Source organism: Acanthochromis polyacanthus, chromosome 4 (genome assembly GCF_021347895.1).
Source record: "Acanthochromis polyacanthus isolate Apoly-LR-REF ecotype Palm Island chromosome 4, KAUST_Apoly_ChrSc, whole genome shotgun sequence".
Classification (NCBI taxonomy): domain Eukaryota; kingdom Metazoa; phylum Chordata; class Actinopteri; family Pomacentridae; genus Acanthochromis; species Acanthochromis polyacanthus.
Window position 1 is genome coordinate 42,871,147 of NC_067116.1, and position 13,338 is coordinate 42,884,484.

General features: G+C 33.3%; 2 protein-coding genes across 3 annotated transcripts in view; one reads left to right on the plus strand and one right to left on the minus strand.

The window, feature by feature from the left end:
• The window catches only part of dnttip2 (deoxynucleotidyltransferase, terminal, interacting protein 2), a 26,640-nt gene extending 16,470 nt beyond the window's left edge, over positions 1-10,170 (plus strand). Inside the window, exon 7 of the mRNA XM_022200636.2 lies at positions 9,699-10,170. Coding sequence (XP_022056328.2) covers positions 9,699-9,795 — 97 coding nt within the window. The 3' untranslated portion in view covers positions 9,796-10,170. The remainder of the gene's footprint in view (positions 1-9,698) is intronic.
• Positions 1-13,338, minus strand: part of spata6 (spermatogenesis associated 6) — a 36,984-nt gene that overhangs the window by 3,964 nt on the left and 19,682 nt on the right. The window contains exon 11 of one of the 2 annotated variants that reach the window (XM_051947392.1): positions 10,099-12,049. In XM_051947392.1, the coding sequence (XP_051803352.1) occupies positions 11,935-12,049 (115 nt within the window). In that variant the 3' untranslated portion in view covers positions 10,099-11,934. Of the gene's footprint in view, positions 1-10,098; positions 12,050-13,338 lie in introns of those variants that run through there. The other variant, XM_051947393.1, reaches the window with a different exon arrangement.

The window sequence follows — 13,338 nt, forward strand, 5'->3', positions numbered from 1 at the left end:
AAAATGTCATTTTTTTTTAACATGTTGTAAAAACATGCCATATGATGAAATAATGTAAAGCAGGCCGAGAAAAACACCACAGAGCACTTTTCTTTGGGAAAAAAAATCATCATGAATTTTGTCAAAAAAAAAACGCCTTACTATACTATGTCGAAAAAAATGTCATTTTTTTTAACATGTTGTAAAAACATGCCATATGATGAAATAATGTAAAGCAGGCCGAGAAAAACACCATAGAGCACTTTTCTTTGGAAAAAAAATCATCATGAATTTTGTCCAAAAAAAATGCCTTATTATATACTATGTTGAAAAATGCCATTTTTTTAACATGTCGTAAAAACATGCCATATGATGAAATAATGTAAAGTAGGCCGTGAAAAACACTATAGAGCACTTTTCTTTGGGAAAAAAAATCATCATGAATTTTGTCCAAAAAAAAGCCTTACTATACTACGTCGAAAAAAATGTCATTTTTTTTAACATGTCGTAAAAACATGCCGTACGATAAGGCTCCCGTATAGCTCAACAGGTTAAGTGTGCTAACCACGTATAGGGGCTGGTCTCAGACGCAGCGGCCTGGGTTTGATTCCCGCTTGCGTGGCCTTTGCTGCGTGTCTTCTCCTTCATTTCCTGTCAATCTCTCTACACTGCACCTATCTAATACAGCAGGAAAAAGGCCAAAACAATAGTGCTTTAAAGAAACATGCCATATGATGAAATAATGTAGAGCAGCCTGTGAAAACACCAGCGAGATGTTTCCTTTGGAAAAAAAATCATCATGAATTTTTTTAACATGTTGTAAAAACATGCCATATGATGAAATAATGTAAAGTACGCCGTAAAAAACACTACAGAGCACTTTTCTTTGGGAAAAAAATCATCATGAATTTTGTCCAAAAGAAATGCCTTACTATACTATGCCGAAAAAAATGTCATTTTTTTTAACATGTCGTAAAAACATGCCATATGATGAAATAATGTAGAGTAGGCCATGAAAAACACTACAGAGCACTTTTCTTTGGGAAAAAAATCATGAATTTTGTCCAAAAGAAATGCCTTACTATACTATGCCGAAAAAAATGTCATTTTTTTAACATGTCGTAAAAACATGCCATATGATGAAATAATGTAGAGTCGGCCGTAAAAAACACTATAGAGCATTTTTCTTTGGAAAAAAATCATCATGAATTTTGTCCAAAAAAAATGCCTTATTATATACTATGTTGAAAAATGCCATTTTTTTAACATGTCGTAAAAACATGCCATATGATGAAATAATGTAAAGTAGGCCGTGAAAAACACTATAGAGCACTTTTCTTTGGGAAAAAAAATCATCATGAATTTTGTCCAAAAAAAAGCCTTACTATACTATGTCGAAAAAAATGTCATTTTTTTTTAACATGTTGTAAAAACATGCCATATGATGAAATAATGTAGAGTAGGCCATGAAAAACACTACAGAGCACTTTTCTTTGGGAAAAAAATCATCATGAATTTTGTCCAAAAGAAATGCCTTACTATACTATGCCGAAAAAAATGTCATTTTTTTTAACATGTCGTAAAAACATGCCATATGATGAAATAATGTAGAGTAGGCCATGAAAAACACTACAGAGCACTTTTCTTTGGGAAAAAAATCATCATGAATTTTGTCCAAAAGAAATGCCTTACTATACTATGCCGAAAAAAATATCATTTTTTTAACATGTCGTAAAAACATGCCATATGATGAAATAATGTAGAGTAGGCCGTAAAAAACACTATAGAGCATTTTTCTTTGGAAAAAAAATCATCATGAATTTTGTCCAAAAAAAATGCCTTATTATATACTATGTTGAAAAATGCCATTTTTTTAACATGTCGTAAAAACATGCCATATGATGAAATAATGTAAAGTAGGCCGTGAAAAACACCATAGAGCACTTTTCTTTGGGAAAAAAATCATCATGAATTTTGTCCAAAAAAAAGCCTTACTATACTATGTCGAAAAAAATGTCATTTTTTTTAACATGTTGTAAAAACATGCCATATGATGAAATAATGTAAAGCAGGCCGAGAAAAACACCACAGAGCACTTTTCTTTGGGAAAAAAATCATCATGAATTTTGTCCAAAAAAAATGCCTTACTATACTATGTCGAAAAAAATGTCATTTTTTTCAACATGTCGTAAAAACATGCCGTACGATAAGGCTCCCGTATAGCTCAACAGGTTAAGTGTGCTAACCACGTATAGGGGCTGGTCTCAGACGCAGCGGCCTGGGTTCGATTCCCGCTTGCGTGGCCTTTGCTGCGTGTCTTCTCCTTCATTTCCTGTCAATCTCTCTACACTGCACCTATCTAATACAGCAGGAAAAAGGCCAAAACAATAGTGCTTTAAAGAAACATGCCATATGATGAAATAATGTAGAGCAGCCTGTGAAAACACCAGCGAGATGTTTCCTTTGGAAAAAAAATCATCATGAATTTTGTCCAAAAAAAGCCATACTATACTGTCGAAAAAAAAAGTCATTTTTTTTAACATGTTATAAAAACATGCCATATGATGAAATAATGTAGAGTAGGCCATGAAAAACACTACAGAGCACTTTTCTTTGGGAAAAAAATCATCATGAATTTTGTCCAAAAGAAATGCCTTACTATACTATGCCAAAAAAAAAGTCAGTTTTTTAACATGTTGTAAAAACATGCCATATGATGAAATAATGTAGAGTAGGCCGTAAAAAACACAATAGAGCATTTTTCTTTGGAAAAAAAATCATCATGAATTTTGTCCAAAAAAAAATGCCTTATTATATACTATGTTGAAAAATGCCATTTTTTAACATGTCGTAAAAGCATGCCATATGATGAAATAATGTAAAGTAGGCCGTGAAAAACACTATAGAGCACTTTTCTTTGGGAAAAAAAATCATCATGAATTTTGTCCAAAAAAAAGCCTTACTATACTATGTCGAAAAAAATGTCATTTTTTTTAACATGTTGTAAAAACATGCCATATGATGAAATAATGTAAAGCAGGCCGAGAAAAACACTATAGAGCACTTTTCTTTGGGAAAAAAAATCATCATGAATTTTGTCCAAAAAAAAGCCTTACTATACTATGTCGAAAAAAATGTCATTTTTTTTAACATGTTGTAAAAACATGCCATATGATGAAATAATGTAAAGCAGGCCGAGAAAAACACCATAGAGCACTTTTCTTTGGGAAAAAAAATCATCATGAATTTCGTCCAAAAAAAAAGCCTTACTATACTATGTCGAAAAAAATGTCATTTTTTTTTAACATGTTGTAAAAACATGCCATATGATGAAATAATGTAAAGCAGGCCGAGAAAAACACCATAGAGCACTTTTCTTTGGAAAAAAAATCATCATGAATTTTGTCCAAAAAAAATGCCTTACTATACTATGTCGAAAAAAATGTCATTTTTTTTTAACATGTTGTAAAAACATGCCATATGATGAAATAATGTAAAGCAGGCCGTGAAAAACACTATAGAGCACTTTTCTTTGGGAAAAAAAATCATCATGAATTTTGTCCAAAAAAAAAGCCTTACTATACTATGTCGAAAAAAATGTCATTTTTTTTAACATGTTGTAAAAACATGCCATATGATGAAATAATGTAAAGCAGGCCGAGAAAAACACCATAGAGCACTTTTCTTTGGGAAAAAAAATCATCATGAATTTCGTCCAAAAAAAAAGCCTTACTATACTATGTCGAAAAAAATGTCATTTTTTTTTAACATGTTGTAAAAACATGCCATATGATGAAATAATGTAAAGCAGGCCGAGAAAAACACCATAGAGCACTTTTCTTTGGAAAAAAAATCATCATGAATTTTGTCCAAAAAAAATGCCTTATTATATACTATGTTGAAAAATGCCATTTTTTTAACATGTCGTAAAAACATGCCATATGATGAAATAATGTAAAGTAGGCCGTGAAAAACACTATAGAGCACTTTTCTTTGGGAAAAAAAATCATCATGAATTTTGTCCAAAAAAAAGCCTTACTATACTACGTCGAAAAAAATGTCATTTTTTTTAACATGTTGTAAAAACATGCCATATGATGAAATAATGTAAAGTACGCCGTAAAAAACACTACAGAGCACTTTTCTTTGGGGAAAAAAATCATCATGAATTTTGTCCAAAAAAAGCCATACTATACTGTCGAAAAAAAAAGTCATTTTTTTTAACATGTTATAAAAACATGCCATATGATGAAATAATGTAGAGTAGGCCATGAAAAACACTACAGAGCACTTTTCTTTGGGAAAAAAATCATCATGAATTTTGTCCAAAAGAAATGCCTTACTATACTATGCCAAAAAAAAGTCAGTTTTTTAACATGTTGTAAAAACATGCCATATGATGAAATAATGTAGAGTAGGCCGTAAAAAACACAATAGAGCATTTTTCTTTGGAAAAAAAATCATCATGAATTTTGTCCAAAAAAAAATGCCTTATTATATACTATGTTGAAAAATGCCATTTTTTAACATGTCGTAAAAGCATGCCATATGATGAAATAATGTAAAGTAGGCCGTGAAAAACACTATAGAGCACTTTTCTTTGGGAAAAAAAATCATCATGAATTTTGTCCAAAAAAAAGCCTTACTATACTATGTCGAAAAAAATGTCATTTTTTTTAACATGTTGTAAAAACATGCCATATGATGAAATAATGTAAAGCAGGCCGAGAAAAACACTATAGAGCACTTTTCTTTGGGAAAAAAAATCATCATGAATTTTGTCCAAAAAAAAAGCCTTACTATACTATGTCGAAAAAAATGTCATTTTTTTTTAACATGTTGTAAAAACATGCCATATGATGAAATAATGTAAAGCAGGCCGAGAAAAACACCATAGAGCACTTTTCTTTGGGAAAAAAAATCATCATGAATTTCGTCCAAAAAAAAAGCCTTACTATACTATGTCGAAAAAAATGTCATTTTTTTTAACATGTTGTAAAAACATGCCATATGATGAAATAATGTAAAGCAGGCCGAGAAAAACACCATAGAGCACTTTTCTTTGGAAAAAAAATCATCATGAATTTTGTCCAAAAAAAATGCCTTACTATACTATGTCGAAAAAAATGTCATTTTTTTTAACATGTTGTAAAAACATGCCATATGATGAAATAATGTAAAGCAGGCCGTGAAAAACACTATAGAGCACTTTTCTTTGGGAAAAAAAATCATCATGAATTTTGTCCAAAAAAAAGCCTTACTATACTATGTCGAAAAAAATGTCATTTTTTTTAACATGTTGTAAAAACATGCCATATGATGAAATAATGTAAAGCAGGCCGAGAAAAACACCATAGAGCACTTTTCTTTGGGAAAAAAAATCATCATGAATTTCGTCCAAAAAAAAAGCCTTACTATACTATGTCGAAAAAAATGTCATTTTTTTTAACATGTTGTAAAAACATGCCATATGATGAAATAATGTAAAGCAGGCCGAGAAAAACACCATAGAGCACTTTTCTTTGGAAAAAAAATCATCATGAATTTTGTCCAAAAAAATGCCTTATTATATACTATGTTGAAAAATGCCATTTTTTTAACATGTCGTAAAAACATGCCATATGATGAAATAATGTAAAGTAGGCCGTGAAAAACACTATAGAGCACTTTTCTTTGGGAAAAAAAATCATCATGAATTTTGTCCAAAAAAAAGCCTTACTATACTACGTCGAAAAAAATGTCATTTTTTTTAACATGTTGTAAAAACATGCCATATGATGAAATAATGTAAAGTACGCCGTAAAAAACACTACAGAGCACTTTTCTTTGGGGAAAAAATCATCATGAATTTTGTCCAAAAAAAGCCATGCTATACTGTCGAAAAAAAAAGTCATTTTTTTTAACATGTTGTAAAAACATGCCATATGATGAAATAATGTAGAGTAGGCCGTAAAAAACACTATAGAGCATTTTTCTTTGGAAAAAAAATCATCATGAATTTTGTCCAAAAAAAATGCCTTATTATATACTATGTTGAAAAATGCCATTTTTTTAACATGTCGTAAAAGCATGCCATATGATGAAATAATGTAAAGTAGGCCGTGAAAAACACTATAGAGCACTTTTCTTTGGGAAAAAAAATCATCATGAATTTTGTCCAAAAAAAAGCCTTACTATACTATGCCGAAAAAAATGTCATTTTTTTTAACATGTCGTAAAAACATGCCATATGATGAAATAATGTAGAGCAGGCCGCGAAAAACACTACAGAGCACTTTTCTTTGGGAAAAAAAATCATCATGAATTTTGTCAAAAAAAAAAATGCCTTACTATACTATGTCGAAAAAAATGTCATTTTTTTTAACATGTCGTAAAAACATGCCATATGATGAAATAATGTAGAGCAGGCCGCGAAAAACACTACAGAGCACTTTTCTTTGGGAAAAAAATCATCATGAATTTTGTCAAAAAAAAAGCCTTACTATACTATGTCGAAAAAAATGTCATTTTTTTTAACATGTTGTAAAAACATGCCATATGATGAAATAATGTAAAGCAGGCCGAGAAAAACACCACAGAGCACTTTTCTTTGGGAAAAAAATCATCATGAATTTTGTCCAAAAGAAATGCCTTACTATACTATGCCGAAAAAAATATCATTTTTTTTAACATGTCGTAAAAACATGCCATATGATGAAATAATGTAGAGTAGGCCGTAAAAAACACTATAGAGCATTTTTCTTTGGAAAAAAAATCATCATGAATTTTGTCCAAAAAAAATGCCTTATTATATACTATGTTGAAAAATGCCATTTTTTTAACATGTCGTAAAAACATGCCATATGATGAAATAATGTAAAGTAGGCCGTGAAAAACACCATAGAGCACTTTTCTTTGGGAAAAAAAATCATCATGACCTTTTTATTAACTCAAATGAACCTGGAATTTACACTATAAAAATTAAATGGGATCAATTGAACATTGAAATATTTTTGTCTCACACTGTTTGTGTAAAATCCAACTGGTCATAATTAAGGCGTCAGGATACAGATGTCTGATTAATTAAAAAGAAGATATATTTCCTCTGTCTCTGAGCACAAATGTATGAGAAGAATTTCGTTTGATCATTAATTAGATAATTGCTGCACATACAGCCAGAGAGTAACACTTCAGTCAAATAAAAAATGATCAAAAATGCCATACTATACTGTCCAATAAAAATGTCATTTTTTCAACGTGTCGTAAAAACATGCCATATGATGAAATGATGTAGAGTTGGCCATGAAAGACACGATGGAGCAGTTTTCTTGGACAAAATCATCATGAATTTTGTCCAAAAAAAAAAACGCCATACTATACTATGTCGAAAAAAAACTCATTTTTTTAACATGTCGTAAAAACATGCCATATGATGAGGTGCCAGTATAGTTCCACAGGTTAAGTGGGCTAACCATGTATAGGGGCTGGTCCCTAATGCAGTGGCCTGGGTTTGATTCCTGCTTGTGTGGCCCTTTGCTGCATGTCTTTTCCCTCATTTCCTGTCAATCTTTCTACACTGCACCTATCTAATACAGCAGGAAAAAGGCCAAAACAATAGTAATTTAAAGAAACATGCCATATGATGAAATAATGTAGAGTAGGCCGTGAAAACACCAGCAAGCAGTTTTCTTTGAAAAAAAATCATCATGAATTTTGTCCGAAAAAAAATGCCATTTTTTCAACATGTTGTAAAAACATGCCATATGATGAAATAATGTAAAGTAGGCTGTGAAAAACACTACAGAGCACTTTTCTTTGGGAAAAAATTCATCATGAATTTTGTCCAAAAATACGCCATACTACTATGTCGAAAAAATGCCAATTTTTTCAACATGTCGTAAAAACATGCCATATGATGAAATAATGTAAAGTAGTCCAAGAAAAACACTATAGAGCAGTTTTCTATGGAAAAAAAATCATCATGAATTTTGTCCAAAAAAAACGCCTGACTACTATGTCGAAAATAAAAGTCATTTTTTAACATGTTGTAAAAACATGCCATATGATGAAATAATGTAAAGTAGGCCGTGAAAAACACCATAGAGCACTTTTCTTTGGGAAAAAAAATCATCATGAATTTTGTTCAAAAAAAAGCCATACTATACTATGTCGAAAAAAAAGTCAGTTTTTTAACATGTTGTAAAAACATGCCATATGATGAAATAATGTAAAGTAGGCCGAGATAAACACTCTAGAGCAGTTTTCTTTGGAAAAACAATCATCATGAATTTTGTTCAAAAAAAAGCCATACTATATTATGTCGAAAAAAGTCATTTTTTTTAACATGTCGTAAAAACATGCCATATGATGAAATAATGTAAAGTATGCCGTAAAAAACACTATAGAGCATTTTTCTTTGGAAAAAAAATCATCATGAATTTTGTCCAAAAAAAATGCCTTATTATATACTATGTTGAAAAATGCCATTTTTTTAACATGTCGTAAAAACATGCCATATGATGAAATAATGTAAAGTAGGCTGTGAAAAACACTACAGAGCACTTTTCTTTGGGAAAAAATCATCATGAATTTTGTCCAAAAAAAAGCCTTACTATACTATGCCGAAAAAAATGTCATTTTTTTTTAACATGTTGTAAAAACATGCCATATGATGAAATAATGTAAAGTACGCCGTAAAAAACACTACAGAGCACTTTTCTTTGGGGAAAAAATCATCATGAATTTTGTCCAAAAAAAATGCCTTATTATATACTATGTTGAAAAATGCCATTTTTTTAACATGTCGTAAAAACATGCCATATGATGAAATAATGTAAAGCAGGCCGAGAAAAACACTATAGAGCACTTTTCTTTGGGAAAAAAATCATCATGAATTTTGTCCAAAAAAAATGCCTTACTATACTATGTCGAAAAAAATGTCATTTTTTTTAACATGTCGTAAAAACATGCCATATGATGAAATAATGTAGAGCAGGCCGCGAAAAACACTACAGAGCACTTTTCTTTGGGAAAAAAAATCATCATGAATTTTGTCAAAAAAAAAAAGCCTTACTATACTATGTCGAAAAAAATGTCATTTTTTTTTAACATGTCGTAAAAACATGCCATATGATGAAATAATGTAAAGTAGGCAGAGAAAAACACTATAGAGCAGTTTTCTTTGGGAAAAAATCATCATGAATTTTGTCCAAAAAACACGCCATACTATACTATGTTGAAAAAAAAGTCATTTTTTTGTCATAAAAAGTCATAGTTTAGTAAGGTGTCCAAAATATTGAGAAAAACAACCAACTTCAGTATGTCGTCCAAAATGAGACCAAAAACGTCAGTTTACTATGTCGTCCAACATGTCACAAAAACGTCATACTTTAGTACGTTGTCCAAATTATGACCAAAAACGTCATAGTTCAGCATGTTGTCCAAAATGTGAAAAAATGTCATAGTTCAGTATGTACGTTTGCATCACATTAAACAAATCCTACATGCACTCTGTCATGCAAAGCCATGCTGTTGCACCGTGTGCTGTTTAAAGCATTGGACAAAAATGTCACAGAAGACTGAATGTGAACAGAAACTTGAAGTTTCTTTAAAAATTTTTGCCCAAAGTGTAGGTTTCAGACAGTTAGAGGTCACATTCTTTTTTCTATTTATTGCTGATGGATCCCTTTAGGAAAAAACACACACAAACATTAAATACATCATTTTTTCTTTTTTTTCAGCAACAACAAGAAGCGATACCAACACATTTTGGCAGAGAAAGCAGCACAGGGAGCCGGCAAGAGGAACAGAAGGAAGAGCAAATTCCACAGGAAGTGAATATAATGACTTGACACGACGAACACTGATGACTCTGAGAGGATTCTCATAAATACTAATATTCAGTTTTTCAACAAGATCAGAGCCTGATTTGTATTTTGGAAGTTAAAACATTTACACAAAGCTTTGCTGGATGCTGCTTGTTCAAGACTCTTCATTTATAAAGACTGAATGAGTGTGTGAACATCAGGAAGCTGATTGTGTGAAACAGATGATCAGAGTCGGCGTGATTTAGTAATAAACAGTCATTACTTTGTATAGTAAATATGATGTACATGCTTATATTTACAACTTTAACTTGACCTTTTTATTAACTCAAATGAACCTGGAATTTATACTATAAAAATTAAATGGGATCAATTGAACATTGAAATATTTTTGTCTCACACTGTTTGTGTAAAATCCAACTGGTCATAATTTAAATAAAAGCTCCTCCTACAGCATGATTAAATCATCAGATGATGTGACTAAAAAGAACACAAAACTTCGCACAGTGAAACATTAGCAGCTGTAAATATGAGTGGCAGACAAAACATTACAAATTGAAGTTAACACCTCATTTCCACATAGTTTGTCAACGTGTGGAATACTCAGACTGTGTCTTGTGGTGTTTAATGCAAGGAAAAGGATTTGATTACAGATGAAAGGATAGTCAGAGGTTACCAGTTTTTACAGAATATGTGCACAAAGCATTACTGACACTAAAACAGAACCAATAATACATGTGAGGAGGTTATTCTGCCACATGTGGAGCCGGTTTAGTTAAACATATCGTCCTGTCACAATACATTACACTAAACCAGCTCCACATGTGGCAAAATAAGCTAGCATGGGCTAAACTAGCTTATTTTCCAATTACACATGCAGATGATTTGACTGTCAACATATTCAAACAACCAAATAGCCTGTTAGCTACTTAATTTATCCAACTTTCTGTCATACACAGTCCAGTCCACGGCAAAAGTTAAAGTTTTCAAAATACTCAAGGGAAATTCGAGACTGAAAAACGAAGTAAACAGAAGCAGGAGTGTCGCAAACGTATCAGAGATCATAGGAATGAATGGATCTGGTTGATTTGAACACAGAACTGTGGAAATGAGGCGTCAGGATACAGATGTGCGTCTGATTTATTAAAAAGAAGATATATTTCCTCTGTCTCTGAGCACAATATGAGAAGAATTTCATTTGATCATTAATTAGATAATTGCTGCACATATAGCCAGAGAGTAACACTTCAGTCAAATAAAAGGTGATGATTTACTGTGTTCCCGGCTGCAAAACACAAAACATCGCCTACATTTAGTGTGATTCAGTATTAATTTGTGAGGAGAGCTCATAACGCTGCTGCGCTTCGTTTTATTAGCCATGATGAAAGGTTTGACTGCTGCTGTGGCAGAATGATCACATAGAGGACCTCAGTGGCACAAACACCACACGTAGTTCTGATTTTCAGCACAGAAGAGGTCTCTGTGAAACTGTCTTTTGGTTCCTGTTAGGGCTAAATCTCTTTGTGTCTCCTGCTCTTTCATTCAGGATTACTTTTGTTCCTCCTCTCCCTCAAATCTCCTCAGTCTCTTGTAGCTCCTGGCTCCCAGCAGTGGCTCTTGGCTACCTTCTTGTCTCTCCTTTGTGTTGTGAGAGATGAGCCCTTAACAGCTGCAGCTTACATCCACTACGTCTCCTTCCCACACACACACTTTAAGAAAAAAACTGGCTCTTTATACCCGAGCCAATTTCACACACAGCTTTGGAGAAATTAGACGACGTCTCTGTTTGGTTTCGCCATCGGGGCATTTTAAAATACAGCCCAGCTGATGGGTGGGAGGGAAGCTGCTGCTGCTGCTACGCTTTTGAATGTAACCCCTGCAAATTTCCTGCCTTTTCAAAGAGCGACGGCGGCTGACGCTGCTCAGCGCACGATGGGGAGGTTTGAGATTTACATGAACATGAAAGGGAGATAAATTAAGACACATGTGTGAGCCGGTTCCACTCACAGAGCGATAAAATCTCGAGGTTAAGGCGTGTTAATGTCTGTAGCCTCGATACAAATGGAATACTGAAGGTAAAAGACTATTAGTGCAGCTGGTTTAACAGTGAAAACTCCTAAATATTTGGTCACTTTGTGATCAGAACGGCAGGTTAAAGGTCAAAGCTCATTTGTTCATCCCACTTGGTTTTGTGGGTCTGCAGGATCCTCTGGACTCGACTGTGGATCTGCTCCCAGTAGGACGGACTGGGCTGACTGGTCTGAAACCTGAGGAACAAAATCACAAAGAAATGGCAGATTACAACCCTGTAACCAACAATATTACCTGAGTTTTCAGTTAGAGATACCTGCGTCAAGTGAGGTTGATATAAAGCTTAGTATTGTAGGACACGACAGGATAAATCTGAAGTGTTACAACAATTAAAATAGTTTGTTATATAGGTTCTTCTTAATTTTTCAAACTTGAATCTTAATTTTTGCTCTTCTAACTTTAAAATTTACGCAAAATAGACTTTGCTCTGTTTAAAGGGTTCATTAATCAGAATTAGAATCGGCTTGTGGGCCAAGTAGGTCAACAAATACAAGGGATCTGACTTTTAAGTGTTACAGAAAATAAAACACACATGCATTCAAACCAGGAGGAAGTCAAGTGTTAAACTACTATGTACAATTACAAACGTGTAAAAAAGCATACCAGAGCGAGAAAGTATTTTAAAAAGTACCCATTTCACACTTTACTTATGTTTAATCAACTTTCCTAGTCACAAAAAACAAAAACAAAAAGAAAACACAGAATAAAACCCACGTTGAAGAAGCAGGAATCAGAAAAGGTTTGGGATTCTTAACTCAAAAAGTAGCTTCAAGGATTAAAAAACGACTGGTTGATCTCTATCCTAACTTGTATTGTTTTTACAGGAGCTTCTGTCATTATTCCCTCAGTCCACTAGTCTGTGCTGCAACCCAACATAAGATGTGAGACACTCTTCTGAACGGTGCGACATTTAAAACTGACACTGCTTCCTCCATCTAAACATTGGTTTTGAAATTGGCTCCTTTACATTCAAATTCTTTTTCAGAAAAAGTAATTTCACAATTGACAGGGCCAACCGTGTGTTCGGACTGGAGGCACAAATGTGCTTCATCAGTACTGTATAAATGCGTCTGCGGGTTGGCCACAGGCAGCTGTGAAATAACCAATCGCGATGACAAAAATAAATTCCGGTATTGCTTCTCATCCACGTCTATTTGCTGTAGCGGAGGGGCGATGACTGACAGGACGGCTGTCTTGGCCGAGCTCGCAGTCTGGGAACAGAAGCTTTTCATCTGTAATCAGATAAACTCACTACCTGCTTCAAAAAGTCATCAAGGACAAATCATCCAGAGACATGAATAGACTGAGACTTCGGGGCTTAGGGGGCAAACGTTGCCACGGGCATCTGTCATTTTCTTTATAGATCAAAGATCCGTGGTAAGACGTGCCCCTCTCCCTGTTGGAGGGAATCTACAAAGGCCCACTCTAATCTCCCACCCAGCAAACCCTGTCGCGTTTCCAATTG